At 43.6% G+C, this 27,485-nt stretch overlaps 1 protein-coding gene across 5 annotated transcripts in view; it reads left to right on the top strand.

Annotated features, from left to right (window-relative positions):
* The window catches only part of LOC138300336 (prominin-1-A-like), a 475,106-nt gene that overhangs the window by 338,201 nt on the left and 109,420 nt on the right, over window positions 1–27,485 (top strand). For all 5 annotated transcript variants that reach the window (XM_069239581.1, XM_069239582.1, XM_069239583.1 and 2 more), the window contains one exon: window positions 12,566–12,718. In XM_069239581.1, the coding sequence (XP_069095682.1) occupies window positions 12,566–12,718 (153 nt within the window). The remainder of the gene's footprint in view (window positions 1–12,565; window positions 12,719–27,485) is intronic.

The raw sequence follows: 27,485 nt of genomic DNA, 5'->3' as shown, positions 1-27,485 counted from the left end.
GCTGGAGTCTGGAAAAATGGCCCAGCCTACCAAGAGAACAGGAAAGTCAGTTGGGAAACCAACTGCAACACAGCAAAAGAAAGGGAACCTCTCTTCTCAGGAAGAAGTTCTGCCCTCTGAGGGAACTGAGCCTTTGGAGCTTGAACCTTATCAGGTTGAGCTCTTAGGCCCAGGGGGACCCTCAAGGGAGGAGCTGTGTAAGGGACAAGAAACCTGTCCCTCTCTTGAAGGCCTTAGGCAGCAAGCTGCTGAAGAGTCCAAAGGCAAGAAAAATGGAACACATAGGGTCTATTGGGAAGATGGGCTCCTGTACACTGAGGCCAGAGACCCCAAACCTGGTGCCACTAGGAGAGTGGTAGTGCCTCAGCTGTTCAGAGAGTTCATCCTAACATTGGCCCATGACATTCCCCTTGCTGGACATTTGGGACAAACCAAGACGTGGGAGAGGTTAGTCAACCACTTCTACTGGCCCAATATGTCCAACATGGTTAAGGAGTTTTGCCTCTCCTGCCCCACCTGTCAAGCCAGTGGTAAGACAGGTGGGCATCCAAAGGCCCCCCTCATTCCACTTCCTGTGGTGGGGGTGCCCTTTGAAAGAGTGGGTGTGGACATAGTTGGTCCACTGGAACCTCCCACAGCCTCAGGAAATATGTATATCCTGGTAGTAGTGGATCATGCTACCAGGTATCCTGAAGCTATTCCCCTTAGGTCGACTACTGCCCCTGCAGTAGCCAAGGCCCTCATTGGTATCTTTACCAGAGTGGGTTTCCCTAAGGAGGTGGTGTCTGACAGAGGTACCAACTTCATGTCAGCATACCTAAAGCACATGTGGAATGAGTGTGGAGTGACTTATAAATTCACTACACCTTACCATCCACAAACTAATGGCTTAGTTGAGAGATTCAACAAGACATTAAAGGGCATGATCATGGGGCTCCCAGAAAAACTCAAAAGGAGATGGGATGTCCTCCTGCCATGTCTGCTTTTCGCTTACAGGGAGGTACCACAGAAGGGAGTAGGGTTCTCACCCTTTGAACTTCTGTTTGGTCATCCTGTAAGGGGACCACTTGCCCTTGTTAAAGAAGGCTGGGAGAGACCTCTCCATGAGCCTAAACAGGACATAGTGGACTATGTACTTGGCCTTCGCTCTAGAATGGCAGAGTACATGGAAAAGGCAACCAAAAACCTTGAGGCCAGCCAACAACTCCAGAAGTTTTGGTATGACCAAAAGGCTGCACTGGTTGAGTTCCAACCAGGGCAGAAAGTCTGGGTTCTGGAGCCTGTGGCTCCCAGGGCACTCCAGGACAAATGGAGTGGCCCTTACCCAGTGCTAGAGAGGAAGAGTCAGGTCACCTACCTGGTGGACCTGGGCACAAGCAGGAGCCCCAAGAGGGTGATCCATGTGAACCGCCTTAAGCTCTTCCATGACAGGGCTGATGTGAATCTGTTAATGGTAACAGATGAGGATCAGGAGGCAGAGAGTGAACCTCTCCCTGATCTTCTGTCATCAGACCCAAAAGATGGCACAGTAGATGGAGTGATCTACTCAGACACCCTCTCTGGCCAACAGCAGGCTGATTGTAGGAGAGTCCTACAACAGTTTCCTGAGCTTTTCTCCCTAACCCCTGGTCAGACACACCTGTGTACCCATGATGTGGACACAGGGGACAGCATGCCTGTCAAGAACAAAATCTTCAGACAGTCTGACCATGTTAAGGAAAGCATCAAGATGGAAGTCCACAAGATGCTGGAATTGGGAGTGATTGAGCGCTCTGACAGCCCCTGGGCTAGCCCAGTGGTCTTAGTCCCCAAACCTCACACCAAAGATGGAAAGAAAGAGATGAGGTTTTGTGTGGACTACAGAGGGCTCAACTCTGTCACCAAGACAGATGCCCATCCAATTCCAAGAGCTGATGAGCTCATTGATAAGTTAGGTGCTGCCAAATTTCTAAGTACCTTTGACTTGACAGCAGGGTACTGGCAAATAAAAATGGCGCCTGGAGCAAAAGAAAAGACAGCATTCTCCACACCTGATGGGCATTATCAGTTTACTGTTATGCCCTTTGGTTTAAAGAATGCCCCTGCCACCTTCCAAAGGTTGGTGAATCAAGTCCTTGCTGGCTTGGAGTCCTTTAGCACAGCTTATCTTGATGATATTGCTGTCTTTAGCTCCACCTGGCAGGATCACCTGGTCCACCTGAAGAAGGTTTTGAAGGCTCTGCAATCTGCAGGCCTCTCTATCAAGGCATCCAAATGCCAGATAGGGCAGGGAACTGTGGTTTACTTGGGCCACCTTGTAGGTGGAGGCCAAGTTCAGCCACTCCAACCCAAGATCCAGACCATTCTGGACTGGGTAGCTCCAAAAACCCAGACTCAAGTCAGGGCATTCCTTGGCTTGACTGGGTACTACAGGAGGTTTGTGAAGGGATATGGATCCATTGTGACAGCCCTCACTGAGCTCACCTCCAAGAAAATGCCCAAGAAAGTGAACTGGACTGTGGACTGCCAACAGGCCTTTGACACCCTGAAACAAGCAATGTGCTCAGCACCAGTTCTCAAAGCTCCAGATTATTCTAAGCAGTTCATTGTGCAGACTGATGCCTCTGAACATGGGATAGGGGCAGTTTTGTCCCAAACAAATGATGATGGCCTTGACCAGCCTGTTGCTTTCATTAGCAGGAGGTTACTCCCCAGGGAGCAGCGTTGGAGTGCCATTGAGAGGGAGGCCTTTGCTGTGGTTTGGTCCCTGAAGAAGCTGAGACCATACCTCTTTGGGACTCACTTCCTAGTTCAAACTGACCACAGACCTCTCAAATGGCTGATGCAAATGAAAGGTGAAAATCCTAAACTGTTGAGGTGGTCCATCTCCCTACAGGGAATGGACTTTATAGTGGAACACAGACCTGGGACTGCCCATGCCAATGCAGATGGCCTTTCCAGGTTCTTCCACTTAGAAAATGAAGACTCTCTTGGGAAAGGTTAGTCTCATCCTCTTTCGTTTGGGGGGGGGTTGTGTAAGGAAATGCCTCCTTGGCATGGTTGCCCCCTGACTTTTTGCCTTTGCTGATGCTATGTTTACAATTGAAAGTGTGCTGAGGCCTGCTAACCAGGCCCCAGCACCAGTGTTCTTTCCCTAACCTGTACTTTTGTATCCACAATTGGCAGACCCTGGCATCCAGATAAGTCCCTTGTAACTGGTACTTCTAGTACCAAGGGCCCTGATGCCAAGGAAGGTCTCTAAGGGATGCAGCATGTCTTATGCCACCCTGGAGACCTCTCACTCAGCACAGACACACTGCTTGCCAGCTTGTGTGTGCTAGTGAGGACCAAACGAGTAAGTCGACATGGCACTCCCCTCAGGGTGCCATGCCAGCCTCTCACTGCCTATGCAGTATAGGTAAGACACCCCTCTAGCAGGCCTTACAGCCCTAAGGCAGGGTGCACTATACCATAGGTGAGGGTACCAGTGCATGAGCATGGTACCCCTACAGTGTCTAAACAAAACCTTAGACATTGTAAGTGCAGGGTAGCCATAAGAGTATATGGTCTGGGAGTCTGTCAAACACGAACTCCACAGCACCATAATGGCTACACTGAAAACTGGGAAGTTTGGTATCAAACTTCTCAGCACAATAAATGCACACTGATGCCAGTGTACATTTTATTGTAAAATACACCACAGAGGGCACCTTAGAGGTGCCCCCTGAAACTTAACCGACTGTCTGTGTAGGCTGACTAGTTCCAGCAGCCTGCCACACCAGAGACATGTTGCTGGCCCCATGGGGAGAGTGCCTTTGTCACTCTGAGGCCAGTAACAAAGCCTGCACTGGGTGGAGATGCTAACACCTCCCCCAGGCAGGAGCTGTGACACCTGGCGGTGAGCCTCAAAGGCTCACCCCTTTGTCACAGCCCAGCAGGGCACTCCAGCTTAGTGGAGTTGCCCGCCCCCTCCGGCCACGGCCCCCACTTTTGGCGGCAAGGCTGGAGGGAACAAAGAAAGCAACAAGGAGGAGTCACTGGCCAGTCAGGACAGCCCCTAAGGTGTCCTGAGCTGAGGTGACTCTGACTTTTAGAAATCCTCCATCTTGCAGATGGAGGATTCCCCCAATAGGGTTCGGATTGTGACCCCCTCCCCTTGGGAGGAGGCACAAAGAGGGTGTACCCACCCTCAGGGCTAGTAGCCATTGGCTACTAACCCCCCAGACCTAAACACGCCCTTAAATTTAGTATTTAAGGGCTACCCTGAACCCTAGAAAATTAGATTCCTGCAACTACAAGAAGAAGGACTGCCTAGCTGAAAAACCCCTGCAGAGGAAGACCAGAAGACGACAACTGCCTTGGCTCCAGAAACTCACCGGCCTGTCTCCTGCCTTCCAAAGATCCTGCTCCAGCGACGCCTTCCAAAGGGACCAGCGACCTCGACATCCTCTGAGGACTGCCCCTGCTTCGAAAAGACAAGAAACTCCCGAGGACAGCGGACCTGCTCCAAGAAAGGCTGCAACTTTGTTTCCAGCAGCTTTAAAGAACCCTGCAAGCTCCCCGCAAAAGGCGTGAGACTTGCAACACTGCACCCGGCGACCCCGACTCGGCTGGTGGCGATCCAACACCTCAGGAGGGACCCCAGGACTACTCTAAGACTGTGAGTACAAAAACCTGTCCCCCCTGAGCCCCCACAGCGCCGCCTGCAGAGGGAATCCCGAGGCTTCCCCTGACCGCGACTCTTTGAATCCTAAGTCCCGACACCTGGGAGAGACCCTGCACCCGCAGCCCCCAGGACCTGAAGGACCGGACTTTCACTGGAGGAGTGACCCCCAGGAGTCCCTCTCCCTTGCCCAAGTGGAGGTTTCCCCGAGGAACCCCCCCCTTGCCTGCCTGCAGCGCTGAAGAGATCCCTAGATCTCCCATTGACTTCCATTACAAACCCGACGCTTGTTTCTACACTGCACCCGGCCGCCCCCGCGCTGCTGAGGGTGAAATTTCTGTGTGGACTTGTGTCCCCCCCGGTGCCCTACAAAACCCCCCTGGTCTGCCCTCCGAAGACGCGGGTACTTACCTGCAAGCAGACCGGAACCGGGGCACCCCCTTCTCTCCATTCTAGCCTATGTGTTTTGGGCACCACTTTGAACTCTGCACCTGACCGGCCCTGAGCTGCTGGTGTGGTGACTTTGGGGTTGCTCTGAACCCCCAACGGTGGGCTACCTTGGACCAAGAACTGAACCCTGTAAGTGTCTTACTTACCTGGTAAAACTAACAAATACTTACCTCCCCTAGGAACTATGAAAATTGCACTAAGTGTCCACTTTTAAAACAGCTATTTGTGAATAACTTGAAAAGTATACATGCAATTTTGATGATTTGAAGTTCCTAAAGTACTTACCTGCAATACCTTTCGAATGAGCTATTACATGTAGAATTTGAACCTGTGGTTCTTAAAATAAACTAAGAAAAGATATTTTTCTATACAAAAACCTATTGGCTGGATTTGTCTCTGAGTGTGTGTACCTCATTTATTGTCTATGTGTATGTACAACAAATGCTTAACACTACTCCTTGGATAAGCCTACTGCTCGACCACACTACCACAAAATAGAGCATTAGTATTATCTCTTTTTGCCACTATCTTACCTCTAAGGGGAACCCTTGGACTCTGTGCATGCTATTCCTTACTTTGAAATAGCACATACAGAGCCAACTTCCTACAATTACCATTTTATTTTTCATTTGGAGCCAGGTTAGGGTGGGGCTGGCTGGATGAGGGCTGGAGGAGGAGTGGTATGTGCATCTAGTAGTGTGCATGTCTGGGCCTGCCAAACAGACATGCACACTTTGTATTTCTCCACCCCGCTGTATTGCTCAGCCAGGAGGACAAAGTGCCCAGGGTCCCACTCCCTGTGTGAGCTCCAAAGCAGGCTGCTCAAACCAATCACAACGCTGCTGTCATGCTAGTGGCAGCAGCGTGATTGGCAGAGAGGAGTGTGGGAGCTTGTGTGCTGCCGGGAAGTGGATGAGGACGGAGGAGAGACAAACACATCTCCCAAAGGAGCAGGTAAGTGTTTTTTAACCCCGCCTGCCTCCCCTTCAGTGGAAGCTGCCACTGGATAAAAAGTTTTGCTGTGCATGGTTAGGATCTGTGGTACTGTACATTCTTTTTAACCTTTCCAAAAGCCCAAGACTTTTAATGCAGGGTAAGAACCCATAAGCCAGAGTGGTCACATATAGGCACTTTGTCAATGGTAGATGGTTTGCCACACACACGCTTCACAGCCTTACAAGGGTTGCCATGCAGGGTCCATGTTCATGGGATAAAGGGTTTTAGAATTCCTTGCCATTGACAGAATGTTCTAACTTCTCACAGAGAGTTCAACTGTTGGATGTTGAGGAGTCTTTAGGAGGCACCACTACTGGGACGAGGGTTATGAGGCATAATTCTTGGCGCAGGCATGACCATGCAGCCAGATAGCACATGCTGAGATCCAGCCTCCAGTTAGGTAGCAAACATTTGATATATAAAAGGCAGATGTTTTATGCCCTGGATCTCATTGATAGTGTGAACAGACCTGTGGCAGAAGGACCATCTTCCAGTGCTGGGGTAGTAAAATTAAAAAGAACATATGATGGACTGAATGTTAAACAAATCAAACGTTCACCCCAATCACAAATCTGGGCCTAAATCCATTATTTTTATGCTTGCCATGCCATTCCAGTTTGGACTCAGCCATATGCAAATCAGTCTTGACCCTGCTCCCCAAGGGAGTAGTCCAGCCTGAACTGCCAGGCCAGGTTCTCCCTGGACCAGAAACAAGCATCCTGGGACCAGTTTTGGGATATCACCCCTCATCAGCCTGGGTAGCTTGAATCCAGTGGCACAGTGAGCCCAGGACTAACTTCTGGGCATACCTGGCACAATTAGAGCAGCAAATGCAAAAACCACAAAGTGATGGATGGAATGCTTTAATTAATCTCACCCACTAGCAATCGCTTGAGGATGCACCCCACTCTGTTGTTTTTTTGCCCACCATGTCACTCCAGTCTGGACCTAGCCAGATGCAAATCATTTGAGGTCTGGTCCAAACTGTGGTGGCGTGGTGGACAAAAAACACGATGGATTGAGATGCAGCCCTGAGCGATTGGCAGTGGCTGAGATTAATTCAAGCATTCCATTCCTCACCCTGTTTTTGCATTTACTGCCCTGGGGTAGTAAAAAGTGGCAGTGCCTCTCTTCCTTAACTTCTACTCCTGCAGAATGTTACTATTACATCATTGCACAATGTTAACATCTTTACAAAAGGTCCCAAAATTACCTCTCCCAATTTAAGCACCTTCTTCCCATGAAACGCTCAATGTAAAGTATGTACTTTATGTCAATTGTATAAACTGTGTTAATGCTGTACTGTGTTGTGATCTAAGGAAACATTACAGTCGTAATTGTGAGATCGATCCCTTTAACCCTTCACACCTGTGACAATAATCTAACCTGAAGACCCTTTGTTCTTGTAAATGGCCTCCCAAGCTACGGTATGTTGCATGAAACAAAACCTCTCACCCCGCTCTATGTAAAGGGCTTGTTTTCCCTTCAGACCTATGTCTGAGCCACATAAGAACCCTCAAAACTATTAGTAGTGCTCTTACCCTCATTATCCTGATGGAAAATATAAAGGCTTAGTTGTACAGCATGGCCATGACAGTCGTTTGAAAGGCGTTTTAGAGAGTTGATCCGTGAGAAAGAAATGGCAGCTGTGAGTGCTGAGATAATTCGGGCCATAAGTCAAGGTACGTTTTGCCACGAGTTCACAAACACACTGAGTGAGTAGTATCTCTCTGGGAGATCTGCAGCAGTGATGTGGTTGTCAGTGCTCTGCGGGTTGTGGACGTTCCCTTGGTCTCCCTCGCTCCTCATTAGACCGAGCTGGTAAGGAGTCCTTGTCAGGAGTGATGATATGAACACTGTATGTAAGTAATTTTGTGGTGGTGACGTTTATGATACCTGTATTGCACACTATAATTTGTAGTATACCTGAATGTGTAATATTCCTGAATTTTTTATAACTTTTGTCCAATAAACGCATGCAGCTCCACTGTCAAGGGATATACTCATACGTATATCTCGTAAGGATGTACTCGTAAGGAGAGTACAAGCTAATCCTATAAAGAGTATAGTCTCCTTATGCACAGCTGTTAGTTGCAGCATCTGCATAATTTCATTGTCTCTTTCGTGAAATGATGCAGTCAAAATAAACTAGCTCTCTATGGAACATAAATGTAGGGTTGTTCCTTTAAGCCATCCACGCTCAACATCGCCACAAAGAGAGCAGTCTTAGTGTGTTAAATACTGACATCCACGACCGTTCTTCACACACAAATCTGTTACTAGAGTCAAACAGTGAAATATGATGAATATCCTCCGCTGACGAAGGACCTATGTAAAGTCCAAAATGCATAGGGGTCAAAAGAAATTTGTAATGAATCGATGTTGATCATTCAGATGGGACATACAAGTACAAAGATGGAGTTGGTCTTGTGCAACCCTAACAAACTCTGTACCATTTATTAAGTGAACAAAAAACAACATTAATGTATAGTGCTGGTTTATTCAGACGTATTAATTTCATGTAAGAGATCAGAAAAGAGCACAGATATTGAACTAATTAGCTGTGCACAAGGATATACTGTACCCTTTTAGAGGTTTGCTTGTACTCTACTATGCAAGTGTTTTCACTACTTAACTTCACCACATCATCTCTTCAGAACTCACCTTGTTTTACAAACATCATTGGATCAGTGACACTGCTCAGTGAGTTAAGAGGTCACCGCTTTGAGATGTGTGTAACTTTGAGGTCAGGGATTTCATTGCAGAAGGGCAGACTCATTCGTTTGTCCCTCAAAGGTTGATAAACTGAGTATATTTAGGCTGGATAATTTTAAAACAACGTATTAATAGTGCTTGAAAATGGGAAATAAAATCTGCAATGCCAAGCAGAACATAAAGAAAAAATATTTAAGTTTATTATGAAATGCCTAGTCTTTCTTTCCTCCAGTACTTTTCAGCATGTAGCTGTAGCCTTCACCTGCTACTGCAACCCATAGGTTTCATTGGCACAACAAAGCATTTCTTGCTACTATGTTGCAAAAACAATTTGTCTTGTATCATGCAGGATATTATTGACCCTCCTTTGTCAAACAATTTCTATGAATCCCAGTATTACCTAGATGCGCACTGTCCTGCTTTGAACCACTGAGATCAAAATTAGTAATTCTAAATATTCAGGGCCTGATGTATACTTTTTTAGCGCCGCATTTGTGCCGCTTTTTGATGCAAAAACGACACAAACTTACAAAATACAGGCCCATATTGATACTTTTTTAGCACCGCATTTGTGTAATTGTTTGACGCAAAATCGACACAAACTTACAAAATACAATTGTAAGTTTACGCTGATTTTGCATCAAAAAACGACGCAAATGTGGCACTAAAAAAGTATAAATATGGGCCACAATTGTATTTTGCAAGTTTGCACCGCTTTTGCATCAAAAAATTACGCACATGCGGCGCTAAAAAAGTATAACTATGGGCCATAATTGTATTTTGCAAGTTTGCACCGCTTTTGCATAAAAAAATGACGTACATGCGGCACTAAAAAAAGTATAAATATGGGCCTCAGTCTTCCACCCCTTTATCTCCCTGAAGCTACTCATGCTATAGGATTGTTCTCAGATCACAAGGACTGTCCTCAACACCTGAAAATTGCCATGGTACATTCTACTAAAGAAGTCAACTCTAAGATCTGATGATCTGAGTAACTGCAACTTGATATCATTGATGCAATATCAAGGCATATTGCTGCACTAGACGGTTCTTAGCCTGTCTTTGCCGATAACAATTTACTGGATTTATTCCAGGTGGGATTTAGGTCTGCTAAAGTACTGAGCTGATGGCACTATCTGTACTGGACGACCTACTCTGGCTGGGTAATGGTGGTGATGTTGTGGCCCTTGTTTAGTTAGACTTATTAGGGACCTTTGACCCAATTGACTACAACATTCTTTTAGACAGATTAACCCAGACAAGTTTTGAAGGTTTTGTCCTAGACTATTTGAAATCATAGCTATATGGTAGATTTCAGACTGCTGTCATGCTGTCATTCTCCTCTCAGAACAATGAGATCAACTGGGGTGTTGATGTCCCCAGTGGTCCTTATTATTCCTTTTTCATTTCAATATGCGCATGAGGTGCCATCATAAAAAGCCTGCATTTTACATGTATGTCGATGAAACTGAGCTGATCATCAGCCTGTCGAAACATCCATTTGAGTCAGAAGAGGTCAAGGCACTAATTCTGTATGTGTGATTTTACATGACATGGTGGTAAATGTCTCTTTTTGTTGCTCAAGCCTACAAAAAAACACATTTTCCTCACTACTGTGAATGATACCTACGGGGAGAGACTGGTTTGGCCACAGGCCACACCCCAGTCCCTACCAGTTAAGGCACTTCACGTTCATATTTGGATATGTGATCTTTATTTGGAGAACCAGGTTTCCAAAGTTTCCAACACTAGTTTTTTAAAACTGAAAATCCTGAAAAACTTGCTCCCCTACGTTGATTCATATCTACATGTAGCACATTCCAAAGCTCTTGTTTAGTCATGATTTGGACTACAGCAATACTATTTACCTTTTTGTTTTCATGAAAAACCTCACCTTTGTAGTTGGTCCAGATTGCCATAGCAAGTTTAGTGCTTGGACTCTGCACATGGGATGACATCACCAATGGGTTGAGAAGTTTACCTTGGTTCCCATCTGCAGTAGCCAACACCATGGTTCACAAGGCACTTTAAGTTGGCACCCCAGAACTCTGTGCAGCTAAATGTAAGAAGCATTTACTATGTGTAGAGCCCTGCCTGTTCTTGTGGCACCCAAAACAAGCAATATGGCCTTTGGAAAAAGGGCATTCTAAATGCCAGTGACTAAAGGTCTGATTTAGATCCTGGTGGATGAGTTACTCTGTCACAACGGATGACGGATCTCCCGTCCTCCTAAATATAAATTCCATAGGATATAACACGATTTATATTTCAGCGAACGGGATATCCGTCACCATTGTGGTAGACTGACTCGTCAGCCAATCTCTAAGTCAATGTTGGACCAGTAAAAGATTAAAACAAAAATAAAAAATCCTAACAGGCGGAGTCCAATCTATTAATGATCAGAAAACACTTACATTCTGGCTTTTTAAACAGCATGACTTTGCAACCTGTTGTGCTGTACTGAATATTTGAATTGTGTGGTATATTATTATTCTCTTTGTTTTAATTTTGGCTGTGCAATACTGTACATCACCATGAAACCCTTTGCTTAATTATTGCATAGCATCTCCTAACAAAATATAACCAGATTCCAAGTTGTGAGCAAAGTCTTCCTATTTCAATTTACAGTAGTCGCTTTTGAATATCGTCAATCCATTCTTTCCATTTGTATCCGTATAGTGATAGATGTGTAAATTCAACACCAAAAACTATCATGACAATGGAAACAGAGATTAACATGGCCCGAGTATTAAAATGCAAAAGTACCTAAACCCCTTTACCGGACATAAAGGAAAAAGCAACAAGATGCAACTTAGAAAAGAAATGTGGATAAACTCCTGGTATTGAATCCAGAAATCAGACGATCAGCTCTGCCAGAACAAGAACCAAGAAACACGGGAAAGAAAAAAAATGGCCTTATTGGAAAAACAAAAAGGAGAGAAATGGCTGGTTGAGCTTATAAGAAATGAGGTGCTGTAGTTTAACTATACTCGTCTCACTAATGTACGTCCATCCATGGCTGTAGCTTAGAGATCTTAGTTTTCAGTCAGTTCTATCCAACTGTGCCTGAACTTCATCCTGGAATATTCAAGATGGCTTAAGCTATCCAGAATATTTTATGCCTATGTATAACCCCCTGCACAGCTTTGTGTTTTGGAGGAATTTATAGTAATGATGAAGCAGAATACTGTCATCAGCAGACCTTGCACACCTTCCAGAACACTGCTCTACAGTGTGTTACATACCTACCAACCTAAATATACAGTACTGCCCAGATGACTATCTAGAGTTATTTTAAAGGTGTATATCACCGCTCTTGTGAATCCAAAAGAAAAGAACCTTTGTGAGGCTTCATCATGATTTGCATTAAAATTCCACTATGGCTATTTTGATTCAAGGATTTTATTTCACAATGTCAAGAATTACTAAAAATGTTATTCTAAAGGCACCTCAAAGTTAATCTTTACAGCAGTTCTTATACATTGCAGCTATCTTACACAACATATAGGTAACAAATATTTATTCAAATGCATCAATGATATAATGCTCATTAGTACTATATATTCTGCCCTACAAGGAACCATTTATGTTTCAGAAGATAATTTAGCTATCCCTTGACACATTTACATTTTGTCATGTGTGTTAGAGATATTTTGGAATTTAGGGGTTGGAAAGACTTATATGGTGATATGTTAATGATTCTACTGACAGGATCTGGTTCAAGTAATAATGACAGAACCTCCTATTGTCTTTTCTGTACAGGTGGAGTGTGGGCGTTGCCTTATCCTGTATTGTGTTGCTGATTGTCCTTTGCAATGTTTTTGGTCTTCTCCTTGGACCAATTGGGCTTAAATCAAATGTGGATCCTACAAAACGAAGCTGTGCATCCAATTCAGGAGGAGATTTCTTCATGGCGTAAGTAGACCTTCTACATTTCGTTCTCGAAAACTGAGGGGTTACCTTTGGCCACCTACACTTGAAGGAGAATTCCATTCTCAATAAAGTTGGGACATCTCATTGTCTAACAGTTACGTATTAGTTGTACATTTATTTCTCATAGCTCACACATTTGGAGTAGATTTCAACTTTCCTGCGATCTGCAAAATGTTCATGAAACACTTATGGAAATGTGTGAAAGTCACAGATTTTTCATGAGTGCTCCTGCTGCTAAGTACATACTATCGGGTATTGCAGACATTGAGCATGTGTTGGCATAGTGCAAGTGTACAGTTGCACATGTTATTATTTTGCCTACATTCCTCATGGTGGAAAATATATTTTCTAGTGGAGAAAATATCCCCTCAACCTAATCAAATATATGGATGCTCTCTCCCATTTCTCACCCTGGGAGAATACTTAACAGCCTATGAATGGCTAGTGGTGCTTGGCACTTTCTCTGTGGACAGCATAATATTGAAAACCTTTGTGAATGCCCAAATGTGTACGTGTTGGACCTGGCCCTTTCTGCAGAGTTATCCCCAAACCTTTTGTCTTCCTCCCACAATTTTTGCTGAATTTATTTTTGTTGACCTGAGGACCACTGCTAACCAGTGCTAGAGTTCTTGTGCTGTCTCCTTAAAGCAATCAGATAGCTGCAGTTGGCACTTTATGCTTTTAGGTGCTAACTTGCAGTAACCTGTCTGCCAAGTTCTAAATCAGGCCATAAATTTTTCTCTGTTTTCTAACCTGTTCTGGGATCTTTCTGTGTGGTGTTTTCCCTGTTTTACTGTTTTCGAGTGACACACAAATGCTTTACCCATTGCCTCTAAGTTAAGTCTGCCTGCTCCATCCCAAGCTACTAGGGGAAGGAGCACAGGTTAATTTGGGGTTTGCTTGTGCTTTACCCCGACTAGGATTGTGGTTGCTGTTTGCTCAAGGATCTCACCCTAGTCAATCAGTAACCCCATTTCTAACAGTTTGTATGCACATTCATTACCTTCTTCTATGTGTCAATGAGACTTCCATCTTTCCCTTTTTCTCTCCCTGACACAAACTTATCATTGGAAAAATCTCCATGTACTCATTCTGGGATTCAATCATAAATCTAACTGTTTTCACACCAAAGAGACAGGTGGGGGTCAATCATTTATGAACGAAGCTCTAATTCTGTAGGCCTGCTCACTAACCACTTGCACACATTGAAATCCGTTGTATACATTTTCAAATGAGTTTCACTACATGTAAACATTGCTCTGAGGCACTCCAAGAGGAGTTAATTGCATTTTGGGATATGGCATGTATGTAATAATGCAAATAGATGATTTGTAATCACACCCACTCTACAGTCCAAAGGTAAGCAGGCATTAATTTAGCAGGCAGACAGGGGTCCGTTTTCCATAATGTAGGCATCAGGAACAACATGATTCAGTCTTCATTGGCTAGGGTGATCACTATAGCACATGCTATATATGGCATGCAATGATATAGTATCCACTACATCGGCCTACTACTATATTGATAGTTAAGTGTTCGATGGCATATGTTGCTGCAGATACACATGTTTGGCACAGTCCGCTGCCTGGTGTTGGGCTCGGAGTATTACAAGTTGTTTTTCTTCGAAGAAGTCTTTTTGGTCACGGGACCGAAGGACTCCTCCCTCTTTGGCTCCATTGCGCATGGGCGTCGACTCCATCTTAGATTGTTTTTTTCCGCTGTCGGGTTCGGACGTATTCCTTTTCGCTCCGTGTTTCGGTTCGGAAAGTTAGTCAGAATCTCGGAAGAAAGCGTCGGTATTGTTCCGTTCGGTATCGGGATAGTTAGGTACATCGACACCGATCATCGGAAGACTTTGGGGCAGTTTCGATCCCCCATCGGGGCCTGGTCGGCCCGACCGCGTGCGACATCGAAGCCGATGGAACGGACCCCGTTTCGTTTCTGCCCAAAATGTCACAGTAAGTATCCTTATACAGATCAGCACTTGGTCTGTAACTTGTGCTTGTCCCCCGAGCACAAGGAGGATACCTGTGAAGCCTGTCGAGCCTTCCGGTCCAGAAAAACACTCCGGGACCGAAGAGCCAAACGTCACCAAATGGCGTCCACGTCGACAAAACAACGTTTCGACGACGAAGAGGAAACATTCTCGGTTCCGGAATCAGAATCCGGAGACTCCGACGTCGAACAACAGCAACAAACTGTGAGTAAGACGTCGAAAAGTAAACCCATCGACAAACCAAAAGCCCAGGGGACGCCACTGCCAACAGGCCATGGCTCGACCCATAAATCAGGCGACCCGTCGAAGGGGCCGAAAAAGGGCACGCCCATAGCGAAGACACCCGACTCCGGTCGAGGGACCGCCATGGAGCAACCTCGGAGCCGAGAAAGCGGCTCCGAGAGACAAAAACAAGATACCGGCACCGAAAGACATCGGCACCGAGAATCCGTGCCGAAAGGAACAAAAATTCTGTCGGTGCCGAAACCGAAAAAACATTCTCTCTCGGCGCCGAAAAATACCACACCTTCATCCTACTCAGAGGAACAAGGACTAAGTGGCCAAATGCACAAATTTGGACAAGAGCTCCAAAGTGTAGAATCGGACTACACACAAAAGAGACTGTGCATCCAGCAAGATACAGGGAAGATATCAACCCTTCCCCCAATCATGAGGAAAAGAAAGATCGGACTTCCAAAGGATGACACACAACCACAAGCCAAAGTGGTTCAAAAAGTCACGCCTCCGCCCTCTCCTCCACAGGCATCGCCGGCACAAACACCGCCACAAATGCACTCACCAGCGCAAACTACCATAAGTCATGACGATCAGGATCAAGACGCTTGGGACCTGTATGACACCCCAGTGCCGGACAATGATCCCGAGTCATACCCCACAAAGCCGTCACCGCCAGAGGACAGTACCTCATACTCGCAACTGGTGGCTAGGGCTGCAGACTTCCACAATGTCCAACTGCATTCCGATCCTATAGAGGATGATTTCTTATTTAACACCCTCTCGGCTACACATAGCCAATATCAATGTCTCCCAATGCTACCAGGGATGTTACGGCACGCAAAACAAATTTTTGAGGAGCCCGTAAAATCAAGAGCCATCACCCCAAGGGTGGATAAGAAATACAAACCACCACCCACAGACCCAGTGTTTATTACTTCACAGTTACCACCCGACTCTGTGGTAGTAGGGGCAGCTCGCAAAAGAGCAAATTCACATACATCTGGCGACGCCCCACCTCCGGACAAAGAAAGCAGAAAATTTGACGCGGCAGGGAAAAGAGTGGCGTCACAGGCAGCCAACCAGTGGCGCATCGCAAATTCACAAGCGCTGCTGGCCAGATATGACCGCGCACACTGGGACGAGATGCAACTTCTCGTAGACCATCTTCCCCAGGAATACCAAAAAAGGGCGCAGCAAATAGTGGAAGAGGGACAAACGATCTCAAACAATCAAATCCGCTCTTCACTAGACGCAGCCGATACTGCAGCAAGAACAGTCAACACTGCTGTCACCATAAGGAGACACGCTTGGCTACGCACTTCAGGCTTCAAACCTGAAATCCAGCAGGCTGTCCTTAATATGCCCTTCAACGAGAAACAACTGTTTGGCTCGGAAGTGGATACAGCCATTGAAAAACTTAAAAAGGACACAGACACGGCCAAAGCCATGGGCGCACTCTACTCCCCGCAGAGCAGAGGCTCTTTCAGAAAAACTCCATTTAGAGGGGGGTTTCGTGGCCAACCCACAGACACCACCAGCCAACAATCAAGAACCACACCATATCAGGGTTCCTTCCAAAGGGGTGGTTTCAGGGGATATCGGGGGGGTCAATTCCCAAGGAGTAGGGGAAGATTCCAGACTCCAAAAACACCTCCACCTAAACAGTGACTTTCAAGTCACGCAACCCCTTCACTCAACACCAGTGGGGGGAAGACTAAGCCAATTCTACCAAGCTTGGCAACAGATTACAACAGACAATTGGGTATTAGCAATAATCCAACATGGCTATTGCATAGAATTCCACAACTTCCCACCAAACATCCCCCCCAAAACACGCAAAATGTCACAACATCATTTAGAACTTTTAGGACTAGAAGTTCAAGCACTACTGCAAAAGGATGCAATAGAATTAGTACCAGTACAACAAAAAAACACAGGAGTTTACTCCCTGTACTTTCTAATTCCAAAAAGAGACGAAACATTAAGACCAATATTAGATCTCAGGACACTAAATACCTACATCATATCGGACCATTTTCACATGGTCACACTACAAGACATCATTCCACTGCTCAAACAGCAAGATTACATGACCACATTAGACCTAAAGGATGCGTACTTTCATATACCAATACACCCTTCTCACAGAAAGTACCTACGGTTCGTATTCAAAGGAATACATTACCAATTCAAGGTGTTGCCATTCGGAATAACAACTGCACCAAGAGTGTTCACAAAATGTCTAGCAGTAGTAGCAGCACACATCAGGAGACAACAGATACATGTGTTCCCTTACCTAGACGACTGGCTAATCAAAACCAACACAGTAAAAAAATGCGCAAACGACACCACCTTTGTCATACAAACCCTTCACAAACTGGGGTTTTCCATCAACTACACAAAATCACACCTAGAACCGTGTCAAACACAACAATATCTAGGAGCAACCATCAACACATCAAAAGGAATTGCCACTCCAAGTCCACAAAGAGTGCAAGCATTCCACAAGCTAATAAGTGCTATGTTTCCAAACCAAAAGATACAAGCAAAACTTGTGCTAAAACTTCTAGGCATGATGTCATCATGCATAGCCATTGTCCCAAACGCAAGACTACACATGCGACCCTTACAACAGTGTCTAGCATCACAATGGTCACAGGCACAGGGTCAACTTCAAAATCTGGTGTTGGTAGACCGCCAAACATACCTCTCGCTTCTATGGTGGAACAGCAAAAATTTAAACAAAGGGCGGACATTTCAGGACCCAGTGCCTCAATACGTTATAACAACAGATGCTTCCATGACAGGGTGGGGAGCACACCTCAATCACCACAGCATTCAAGGACAATGGGATATACACGAAACAAAACTTCATATCAATTACCTAGAACTGTTGGCAGTATTTCTAGCGTTAAAAGCCTTCCAACCCATAATAACACACAAATACATTCTTGTCAAAACAGACAACATGACAACAATGTATTATCTAAACAAACAAGGAGGAACACACTCAACACAATTGTGCCTCCTAACACAAAAAATTTGGCAGTGGGCGATTCACAACAACATTCGCCTAATAGCACAATTTATTCCAGGAATACAAAACCAACTAGCAGACAACCTTTCGCGAGACCACCAACAAGTCCACGAATGGGAAATTCACCCCCAAGTTCTGAACAAGTACTTTCAAATTTGGGGAACACCCCAGATAGATTTGTTCGCAACAAGAGAAAACTCAAAATGCCAAAACTTCGCATCCAGGTACCCACACCGCGAATCACAAGGCAATGCTCTATGGATGAATTGGTCAGGGATATTTGCGTACGCTTTTCCCCCTCTCCCTCTCCTTCCATATCTAGTAAACAAGTTGAGTCAAAACCAACTCAAACTCATACTGATAGCACCCACATGGGCAAGACAACCTTGGTATACAACTCTACTAGACCTTTCACTAGTACCGCATGTCAAACTACCCAACAGGCCAGATCTGTTAACACAACACAAACAACAGATCAGACATCCAAACCCAGCATCATTGAATCTGGCAATTTGGCTCCTGAAATCCTAGAATTTGGACACTTGGACCTCACACAAGAATGCATGGAGGTCATAAAACAAGCTAGAAAACCTTCCACTAGACACTGCTATGCATCTAAGTGGAAAAGATTTGTTTACTACTGCCATGCCAATCAAATACAACCAGTACATGCCTCTACTAAAGACATAGTAGGATACTTACTACATTTGCAAAAAGCGAATCTCGCTTTTTCATCTATAAAAATACACCTCGCAGCTATATCTGCTTACCTACAAACTACTCATTCATCGTCTCTATTTAGAATACCAGTTATTAAAGCATTCATGGAAGGGCTAAAAAGAATTATACCACCAAGAACACCACCAGTTCCTTCATGGAACCTTAACATCGTCTTAACAAGACTCATGGGTCCCCCTTTCGAACCCATGCATTCCTGTGAAATGCAATATCTAACCTGGAAGGTCGCATTTCTCATTGCAATCACATCCCTCAGAAGAGTAAGTGAAATACAGGCATTTACCATACAAGAACCATTTATTCAAATACACAACAATAAAATAGTTCTAAGAACAAATCCTAAATTTCTGCCAAAAGTAATCTCACCATTCCATTTAAATCAAACAGTAGAATTGCCAGTGTTCTTCCCACAACCAAATTCTGTGGCTGAAAGGGCACTACATACATTGGACATCAAAAGAGCACTAATGTATTACATTGACAGAACAAAGCTAATCAGGAAAACAAAACAACTGTTCATAGCTTTTCAAAAACCACACATAGGAAATCCAATCTCTAAACAAGGCATTGCTAGATGGATAGTCAGGTGCATTCAAACATGCTATCTTAAAGCCAAAAGAGAATTGCCTATTACACCAAAGGCACACTCAACCAGAAAGAAAGGTGCTACAATGGCCTTTCTAGGAAACATTCCTATGAGCGAAATATGTAAGGCTGCAACCTGGTCTACGCCTCATACGTTTACTAAACACTACTGTGTAGACGTACTAAATGCACAACAAGCTACAGTGGGCCAAGCTGTACTAAGAACATTATTCCAAACTACTTCAACTCCTACAGGCTAAACCACCGCTTTTAGGGGAGGTAACTGCTTTACAGTCTATGCCAAACATGTGTATCTGCAGCAACATATGCCATCGAACTGAAAATGTCACTTACCCAGTGTACATCTGTTCGTGGCATTAGTCGCTGCAGATTCACATGTACCCTCCCACCTCCCCGGGAAGCCTGTAGCCGTTTAGAAGTAGATCATAAACCTTAAACATCTGAACATTTGTAAATAATTTTTAGAAACTCTTATCATACATACATATTCACTCCATTGCATGGGCACTATTTATACCAAACAACTCCATCCTCACCCTCTGCGGGGAAAACAATCTAAGATGGAGTCGACGCCCATGCGCAATGGAGCCAAAGAGGGAGGAGTCCTTCGGTCCCGTGACCAAAAAGACTTCTTCGAAGAAAAACAACTTGTAATACTCCGAGCCCAACACCAGGCAGCGGACTGTGCCAAACATGTGAATCTGCAGCGACTAATGCCACGAACAGATGTACACTGGGTAAGTGACATTTTCAATATCTTCCATGTTCTTTAATTCACTTATAATTAGCTCCCAGTGTAAGTATATTTGGGTGTTCAGAACAATAAATATCTTCTTACGGTGCAATATAGTGTTCAGTACTGTGGTGGGTGTAAGATTATTGCAGATCGAACTTAACAACCTTGATATAGTGTCATAGAACCTTATAAGGTACTTCCTAATGTACAAACTGCTATCTGGGCAGCTTGAAATGGATGATTGTTGTCTGTAGGGTGCATCAGTGTCTGCCCAGCCGTAGTTGAGTAAGAAGGAGCTTCTTGCATGAGTCAGACTCCAGCTTAGTGATCTCGGAAGTGGGTGCATAGAGCTCTGCTCACCTGGGCGGCTCTTTAATGCATTCTACGAACAAAAACAAGTATTTTCCTTTAAAACCTGATTGGTGCAAGGGACTACATACAGTGCTTTTATCTTCACTATGCGTCTATAAAGTTTACTGAATCACATCACCAATGATCAACAACAAATACATTTAATTTGAGGATTTTGTCAATTAATAGAAGCACACATGTTTAGAACATGTTTGATGTAGAAGAACGTGTGTTCATACATATAGCTCTCTATGTTGACTTCAGTCCTCTTTATCTATTGTTGTTCTTTGCTTATGTCTTCAACATTGTGAAAAAGACAACAAATATGTTTATTAAAAACAGCCCACAACAGTTTATAGTGCATTATCAGTAGCACAAATTAAAATATCTGAAGAAAGATCACAAGGAGCGTTGCCCTGCCTGTCGCACAAAGACACTGACGGCCTTTTCGGACTCCTGCTAGCGATTCTCTATTTGACGAGTTTGCTGTTGGACCTGGCTTCCAGGTTGCACATGAAACAAGTGCACGCACTGTTTCACTGACTGCTTTGTTCCCCCTCAGGGACTCCCGCATATCAAGTGTGCTTCTACTCTGCAGGCACAGCCCCGTGAGTATCTTTTCATTTATGAACAAAAACTAATAGCACTGTAGTTCATTTATAAGTATACGAGAATCAAAATATCAAATCAACAGTCCCAAAATAGGTATCCTGTAAATTTCTTCTTTAATATCTCTTCAAAAACAAATCTAGTCAAGTCCTATTTCTTCACAGAAAAATTCAGCCAAGCCAACACGTGTGTTTCATCTGGGTTGAGTCTCCCCCATTGACTTCATCAGGGCTTTAAATGGCTGCCAATGACATAAATATGAATAATAGTGACCATTTATTTTATCTACATCTTCAATAATAACCAAAAAGTTCAACACATATAATTCACCAATCGTGCTTATATATAATATCCATTATTGGCTCAATAGAAATCCCTATATATAGTCAATAGCAATAGGAAATTATATTCTAAAAATTATATAAATAGTCCACTTATACCAAACACCTCAGTGACATCCTTTATAATTTATGTGTTACAAACATGCACACACAAGTGGAGTTCAATGTTTTTACCCATGCGTATATCTTATTATAGATGTAATGTTGGAAATATTTTTAGAGAAATACCTGTTGTGAGCTATCCACAGTGCTCTCTTCCAAAGTTATATCACTTGAAACCCACTAAGTGAATAGTAGAAGTACCTGAATAAATTAATAATTATCTAATTAATACGTATAATGCTTTGTGTTTAACTCTCCAGGAATTTTATCCTACTGCCAGGAAAGCATACCTCTCCGAAAACGAGTAAATTTGGTGCACAATTATATAAAAACTGTATATATCTGCAACACAGATGTAAGTTCGATTAGAATGCTGCCCCAATTACTAGCTTGCTGTAAATATACATACTTATCTCACATTTTTTGAGCCCACTCACCTCAGAGAGTCAGAGCAACGTTTTGCTTGTGTGTTAGTTTGTGTAACGTGAGTACGCGTGACTATGTAAAGCAAGCAAAGCGTCTCTATCGGGCTAATAAAACCCTGCTTTTAGATAATAGAAGTCAACGACGGACTCCCTGCAGTAGCTAACAACTGTAATGAACACAAATACGCGTAACGAAGGCAACGTGTCTCTTCTGGGTTGACAACAACTCCCACCTCCTAGTACAGAAAAAAAAAAAAAAAGAAAATGGACTAACTCTAATTGCTTGTAATCCATTCTTGAGTAACATAGCCCATAAATACATGCCAAAGTAAGGCTCTCTATCTATATATGAATACAAGAAACGACAAATATGATACTATTATAGGTCTACTCTAAAAATGGGAAAAATTGACACATAGTTAAGCTTACACATAAATAAATATCTTATTAACCAGAATTATCTAGAAAATTATGTTGAATATAAAGAATAGTGTCAGTGTATACCGTAGTGATAAGGAAATGATAATAATATCATAAAATGTCCAATAATACAAGCCTAGGAATCCTTAAGTGTGTCCATTGTTTGTTACACATTCACATTAAATATGTGAAAATACTTCATTGGTCTCCCAAAAAGTATTCTAATTCATAATCTGAGTTAAAACCAAATTCTACTGCCTGTAATTTCATAATCCACATGGACTCTTTCCTTCTTAGGGCAAGTTCTCTATTGCCTCCTCTTGCATTAGATCTAACTTGATCAAAACCAAAAAATTTAAATTCCTTATACAAATATTGAGCATTACATTCTTTCATATGCATTGCAATGGGATATCTTTCATCATTTTGTTTGATAGCTCTCCAATGTTCAGCGATTCTTACACTAAGCGCACGAATAGTACTACCAACATATATCTTTTTACACTTACAAATCAACATATAAACCACATATGTGGTATTACAATTAATATATGTTTGTATCAGGTATCTCTTATTATCAATTCGTACGAAATCCTTTTGAGCTTGACAAGCCCACTTGCACATCCCACAGCTACCACGTTTAAAGAAACCTCTATTATGTAAATTCAACCAATTAGTGTCTACTTGTTTAGGGTAACTGGGACACAGAAAATTACTTTGAGTTTGCCCCTTACGGTAAGTCGCTATGTTTTTTTTAATCTATGTATTTACTTAATATATGATCTTGTGCAAGAATATACCTATATTTCCTCATACTCTTCAATAATAGAGCAGAATGTTCTGTATAATCCAGTAAAATTTGTATATGTGTCATTCTTTTTTTGTTTATTGTGTGTTGTATAATTCAAAGTGTGTTCCAGAGGTAGACATATTGCTTTCTTCATAGATTTCTTCACAATCTCATCTTTAAAACCTCTTGCCCAAAAACGTTTCCATGTCATGTAGACAGTCTAAAAAAATCTTTATCCGTACTACAATTTCTTATTGCACGGATCATTTCCCCATAAGGTATAGCTTCTATTTCGCGGGCCAGTTGCGCACTAGTAGCATACAGTATAGAATTACATGATGTAGGTTTTCTATAAAGTTTACTTTCAATCCTGTTATTAGCTACATACAATTCTACATCCAAAAATTCTATGCTCGTAGTACTATATTTGTAAGTAAATTTCATATTGACCTGATCATTATTCAAATAATCACAAAACATGTGAAGTTTCTCCAAAGTTCCAGTCCAGATCATGAAACAGTCATCTATATATCTGCCCTAGTAGAGGATATACGAGTGCCATTCTGCTGCTCCATGACCCCATAGCCAAGTTTCCTCGAACCAGCCCATGAACAAATTGGTGTATGAGGGAGATAACTTTGACCCCATAGCCACCCCTTGTTTTTGTCTAAACCATTCTCCATTAAATAAAAAATAGTTGTGATTGAGAATACGTTCCATCATTTCTATCAACATAGCCGTGTGATCAAAAAGACTGACTGATCTTTTATTGAGCATATATCTTATAGCTTGAATACCTGAGTCATGTTTAATCTCTGTTCCAATTGCCTTTTGAAGCCTGGCACCGCTCTCTTGATCCTGCGCAACGTGTTCTGGTGCAGAGCAGCAGGTGTGCCAGAGCGGAGCAGCAGGTGGCCGAAGGCCTAGTATCTTGCAGGTAGAGCTAGCAGCATTGAACTGCTAGCGGGACCTGCGCCACCTGCCTTTTCCACCCTGACACCACATGTTTGACCTGCACATGGAGCAGCACATCAATCGGTAAGCCCTGGCCTGGCCTGATAATTATTTGCTTCATAGTTCTGAGACCCTGCCCTAGCCTAATAGCTTTATAGGTGAGGTGGTTCAGTGAAAGTAAGCAAATTTGTCCAGTTTTAAAGTAATAGTAGTGACTTGGTGTGTGGTGTGTGAGTAACACATCAGTGTCCACAGTGACAGGAACTTGAATACACAAGTAAGAAGTATGGCTGGCACACACACACACACACACACAAACACACCAAGCAGACGATCGCACAAACGGATATCTCAAGATAAACTAGGTTTCATATTTAATATTCCAGTGCAGAGTGCCCTATATAGGTCCCAGAAGCAGGTTTTCAGTATATTTTATCTGGTCTACTGGCCTTTGGTAACCTCCTGAGGGTCCATGTCCAGGGCACATGAAACACTTTTAAGAGAAACTCTGCCTTATTTAAGGGAACTCTTAAATATTTTGTTCAAACCACGGTATGGGTTCCAAAGAAATTAGACTTAAAGTCAATGAAGCTGGGTGTGGGGGGGCGGCTCTCAGAAAAATGCATGAGTTGCCTAGCCTTTAGTAGATCACAATGGTTTTCATTGAACAGAAGTAGCTCTCACTACAGAAAAGGTTGGAGACCCCTGGTTTAAACTACTGGATTTAGAGGTAGAGGGGAAAGAAGAAAAGAGTAGTAACTGAGAGGAATGTGAGTGGAAGAGTAGGTTAGATTCTGTTGATGAGGAGTTGGGTAACGGAGTGGTCACAAGATAAGAAGGTTCTACAGTCCCCTTAAAATTAGACAATATTATCCTATAGGGAAGGATTGTTTCATTTTATTATTGGCTGCATTCCTCTGTCTTGGTGAATAGAAGATGGCCTCTGTCTGGGTTTAAGGAAGTAAGCCCATTTTGGCCTGGCCAAAACTCAAAATCCAAACAAATTTCCTTCAACCTAGATCATTCTGGGGATCACAGAATCACTAAAGGAGGTTACTGTTTGTCAACTGGAAACAAGAACAAGTAGCAAGTCACTGATGGTGCAGCAGTTCTGGGGCCTCTCTTCGTAGTTTGAATCTTGAGCTACCATTGACCATTCAGGTAATCAATTGCCTCTCAACAAATTATATTGGTCCTAGCAGTGGTCTGGAGCCTGTGCAGTTTCTTGAACCCAACTGTGTAGCACAGCCAGGTTGGAGAAACCTAAGTGCGCATGTGTGTTTGGCCAGCCTGAGAGGGCCAGCCAAACACACATGTGCACTTAGAAGTGCACAGACTCTACTCCTCCTCCCCTCTTCCCCATCCCATGGCTCAGCCCCTCCCCTCCTTTCACATGCTGCTGGCTGAGCCAGGTCTGAAAAATAAAACATTAATAATATATAATTTTATTTTTCAGCTCCTGGCTTAGCCAGGGTAGCGACGCTCCTTCACCATTGCAAAGGAGCTGCCCCTGGTTCCTAAACCATCTTTTAATGTCCAAAGAGAACAAGGATAGGGGATGTTAGCTCGCAGTTGGCCCAACGAGATTTCTATATTTTATTAACAATCTGGGCTGGTAAAGATGGTTGGTGTCTATGGGGTATCTATATTTTATGTTGCCCAAACCTGAGAGAAACACTAAGGGGCCTATTACGATTTTGGTGGTCTGACCACCAATGCGGCAGTCGGGAGAACGAGGTCAAGCAAGCTGCCTCCTGACTGCTGTATTATGATGTTCCGCTAGGCTGGATGGTGAAGACCGTCTCTCCATATAAAAGATAGAGGTGTAGGTGGAGATTTCCACTTGTAGGTTTTTGAGCTGGCTTTTGTAGAAGCAATTTGTATTACTTTAGTACTACTTTACTACTACAAAATGGAGTTTGTGAATTGGGGCCATAGATTCACTTTAGGCCCAGTAGTCAGCATATTTTACACAACTCCATGTTCCATCTACATCTAAATTTGCTATCTGACCAAATTGAAAAAAGTGTGACAAGGCTGTGGGCATAAGAAATAATCCTGGGTCTGCCCATGAACAAAGTCCTCACTGTACACTGTAAAGAAGGGCTTAGCTCCAGGTAGCAACATGATCACTTTCCCAATACCGCTCCCATGATCTGGGATCGATCATCTGTTTTTATTTATGTTCACTTAATTTAATGATCTAAGGTTACCTATGGACTGTCTGCCCAGTCCATGCCTTCATAAAGCAATATTATCAGTTTCAAATTAAGTACCTTTAGTAGACTCCTCTGATAAACTTGAAATATCTAAAATATCATAAGATTTCCTGTAGCACCCTGAAGAGGCAGGGGATAATGCTATTTTATGTCAGAAGTGGATAAGGCTTCACTTGTGTATACCAACAGTTGCCCTATTTCCGAGAGACAGATTACGTTTCAACATCCAACTGCCAAATAAATTGTTGGGATGGAAAAGTTCCTTGCATGGTGATAGACATGTACCCCTGCCCAGAATGCCCCAATTGTAATGATGTCTGAATCCCTTCACATGCTTCACAGATCCCCAACCCTACCCTCAACAGACCACACCTGAAGACACAGAAAACTCGTCCAGCCTGCACTCAACTTACAATTCTACTCCCAATTGCAGGACCTAGGATGATGACCCCCCACAGAACCTGCTCCTTCTCCCTATCCCTCCCCACTAACCTCTTCCTCACAGCATCTAAAAACCTCAAACACAAACTGATCAGGAAACACCCCGAGCTGCAAATTGCCGACACCTACTTCAACACCTCAAAAGGCCTAGAAAGAACAGACCTCATTTTCTTCACCGAACGCCCGGTTAGGTGGAACACATTCCTAACCAACTACCTCCACACCTCCAAATCCACCAACATCCCGGATGGCTGCAAACTCACGATCTCCAGTTCGCCCTCATTCCAGGGCAATGCCAACATTACCATCTTCAGAAATTGAACCATCATGATACAAGCTTATGATGCCAACCTACGCTCCTTCAAATCCATATTCCCTATGCTAAAAACAGCCATATCACAACCTCAACCCCCCCCATAAGCCCTCCTCTCAGATCCTCAACCACAAGGAAATACCCTTGAGTCCCACCACAAACCTCTACCCCAGACACAACCCTCAGCACCCTAAACCCTGCAAACGACAAATCCAACAACCCAGGATGCACTCAAACCTACACCACTACAACTCTCTTGCACAATACCGCCCCTCTCCCAAAAATTAACCAGGAGACCCCTAGAGTGGCTCACACTCTCAACCCCCCTCCCACTTCCCACAAATAGATTAAGGTCCACAAACCTAAGAGACCCCCAAGATCCCCCCACATGTTGTGTTGTTAATCACAAAGACCCCAATAACAAATCAAAACGC

This window comes from Pleurodeles waltl, chromosome 6, assembly GCF_031143425.1.
Source record: "Pleurodeles waltl isolate 20211129_DDA chromosome 6, aPleWal1.hap1.20221129, whole genome shotgun sequence".
Lineage (NCBI taxonomy): Eukaryota > Metazoa > Chordata > Amphibia > Caudata > Salamandridae > Pleurodeles > Pleurodeles waltl.
This window is presented reverse-complemented; position numbering and strand designations above follow the sequence as displayed.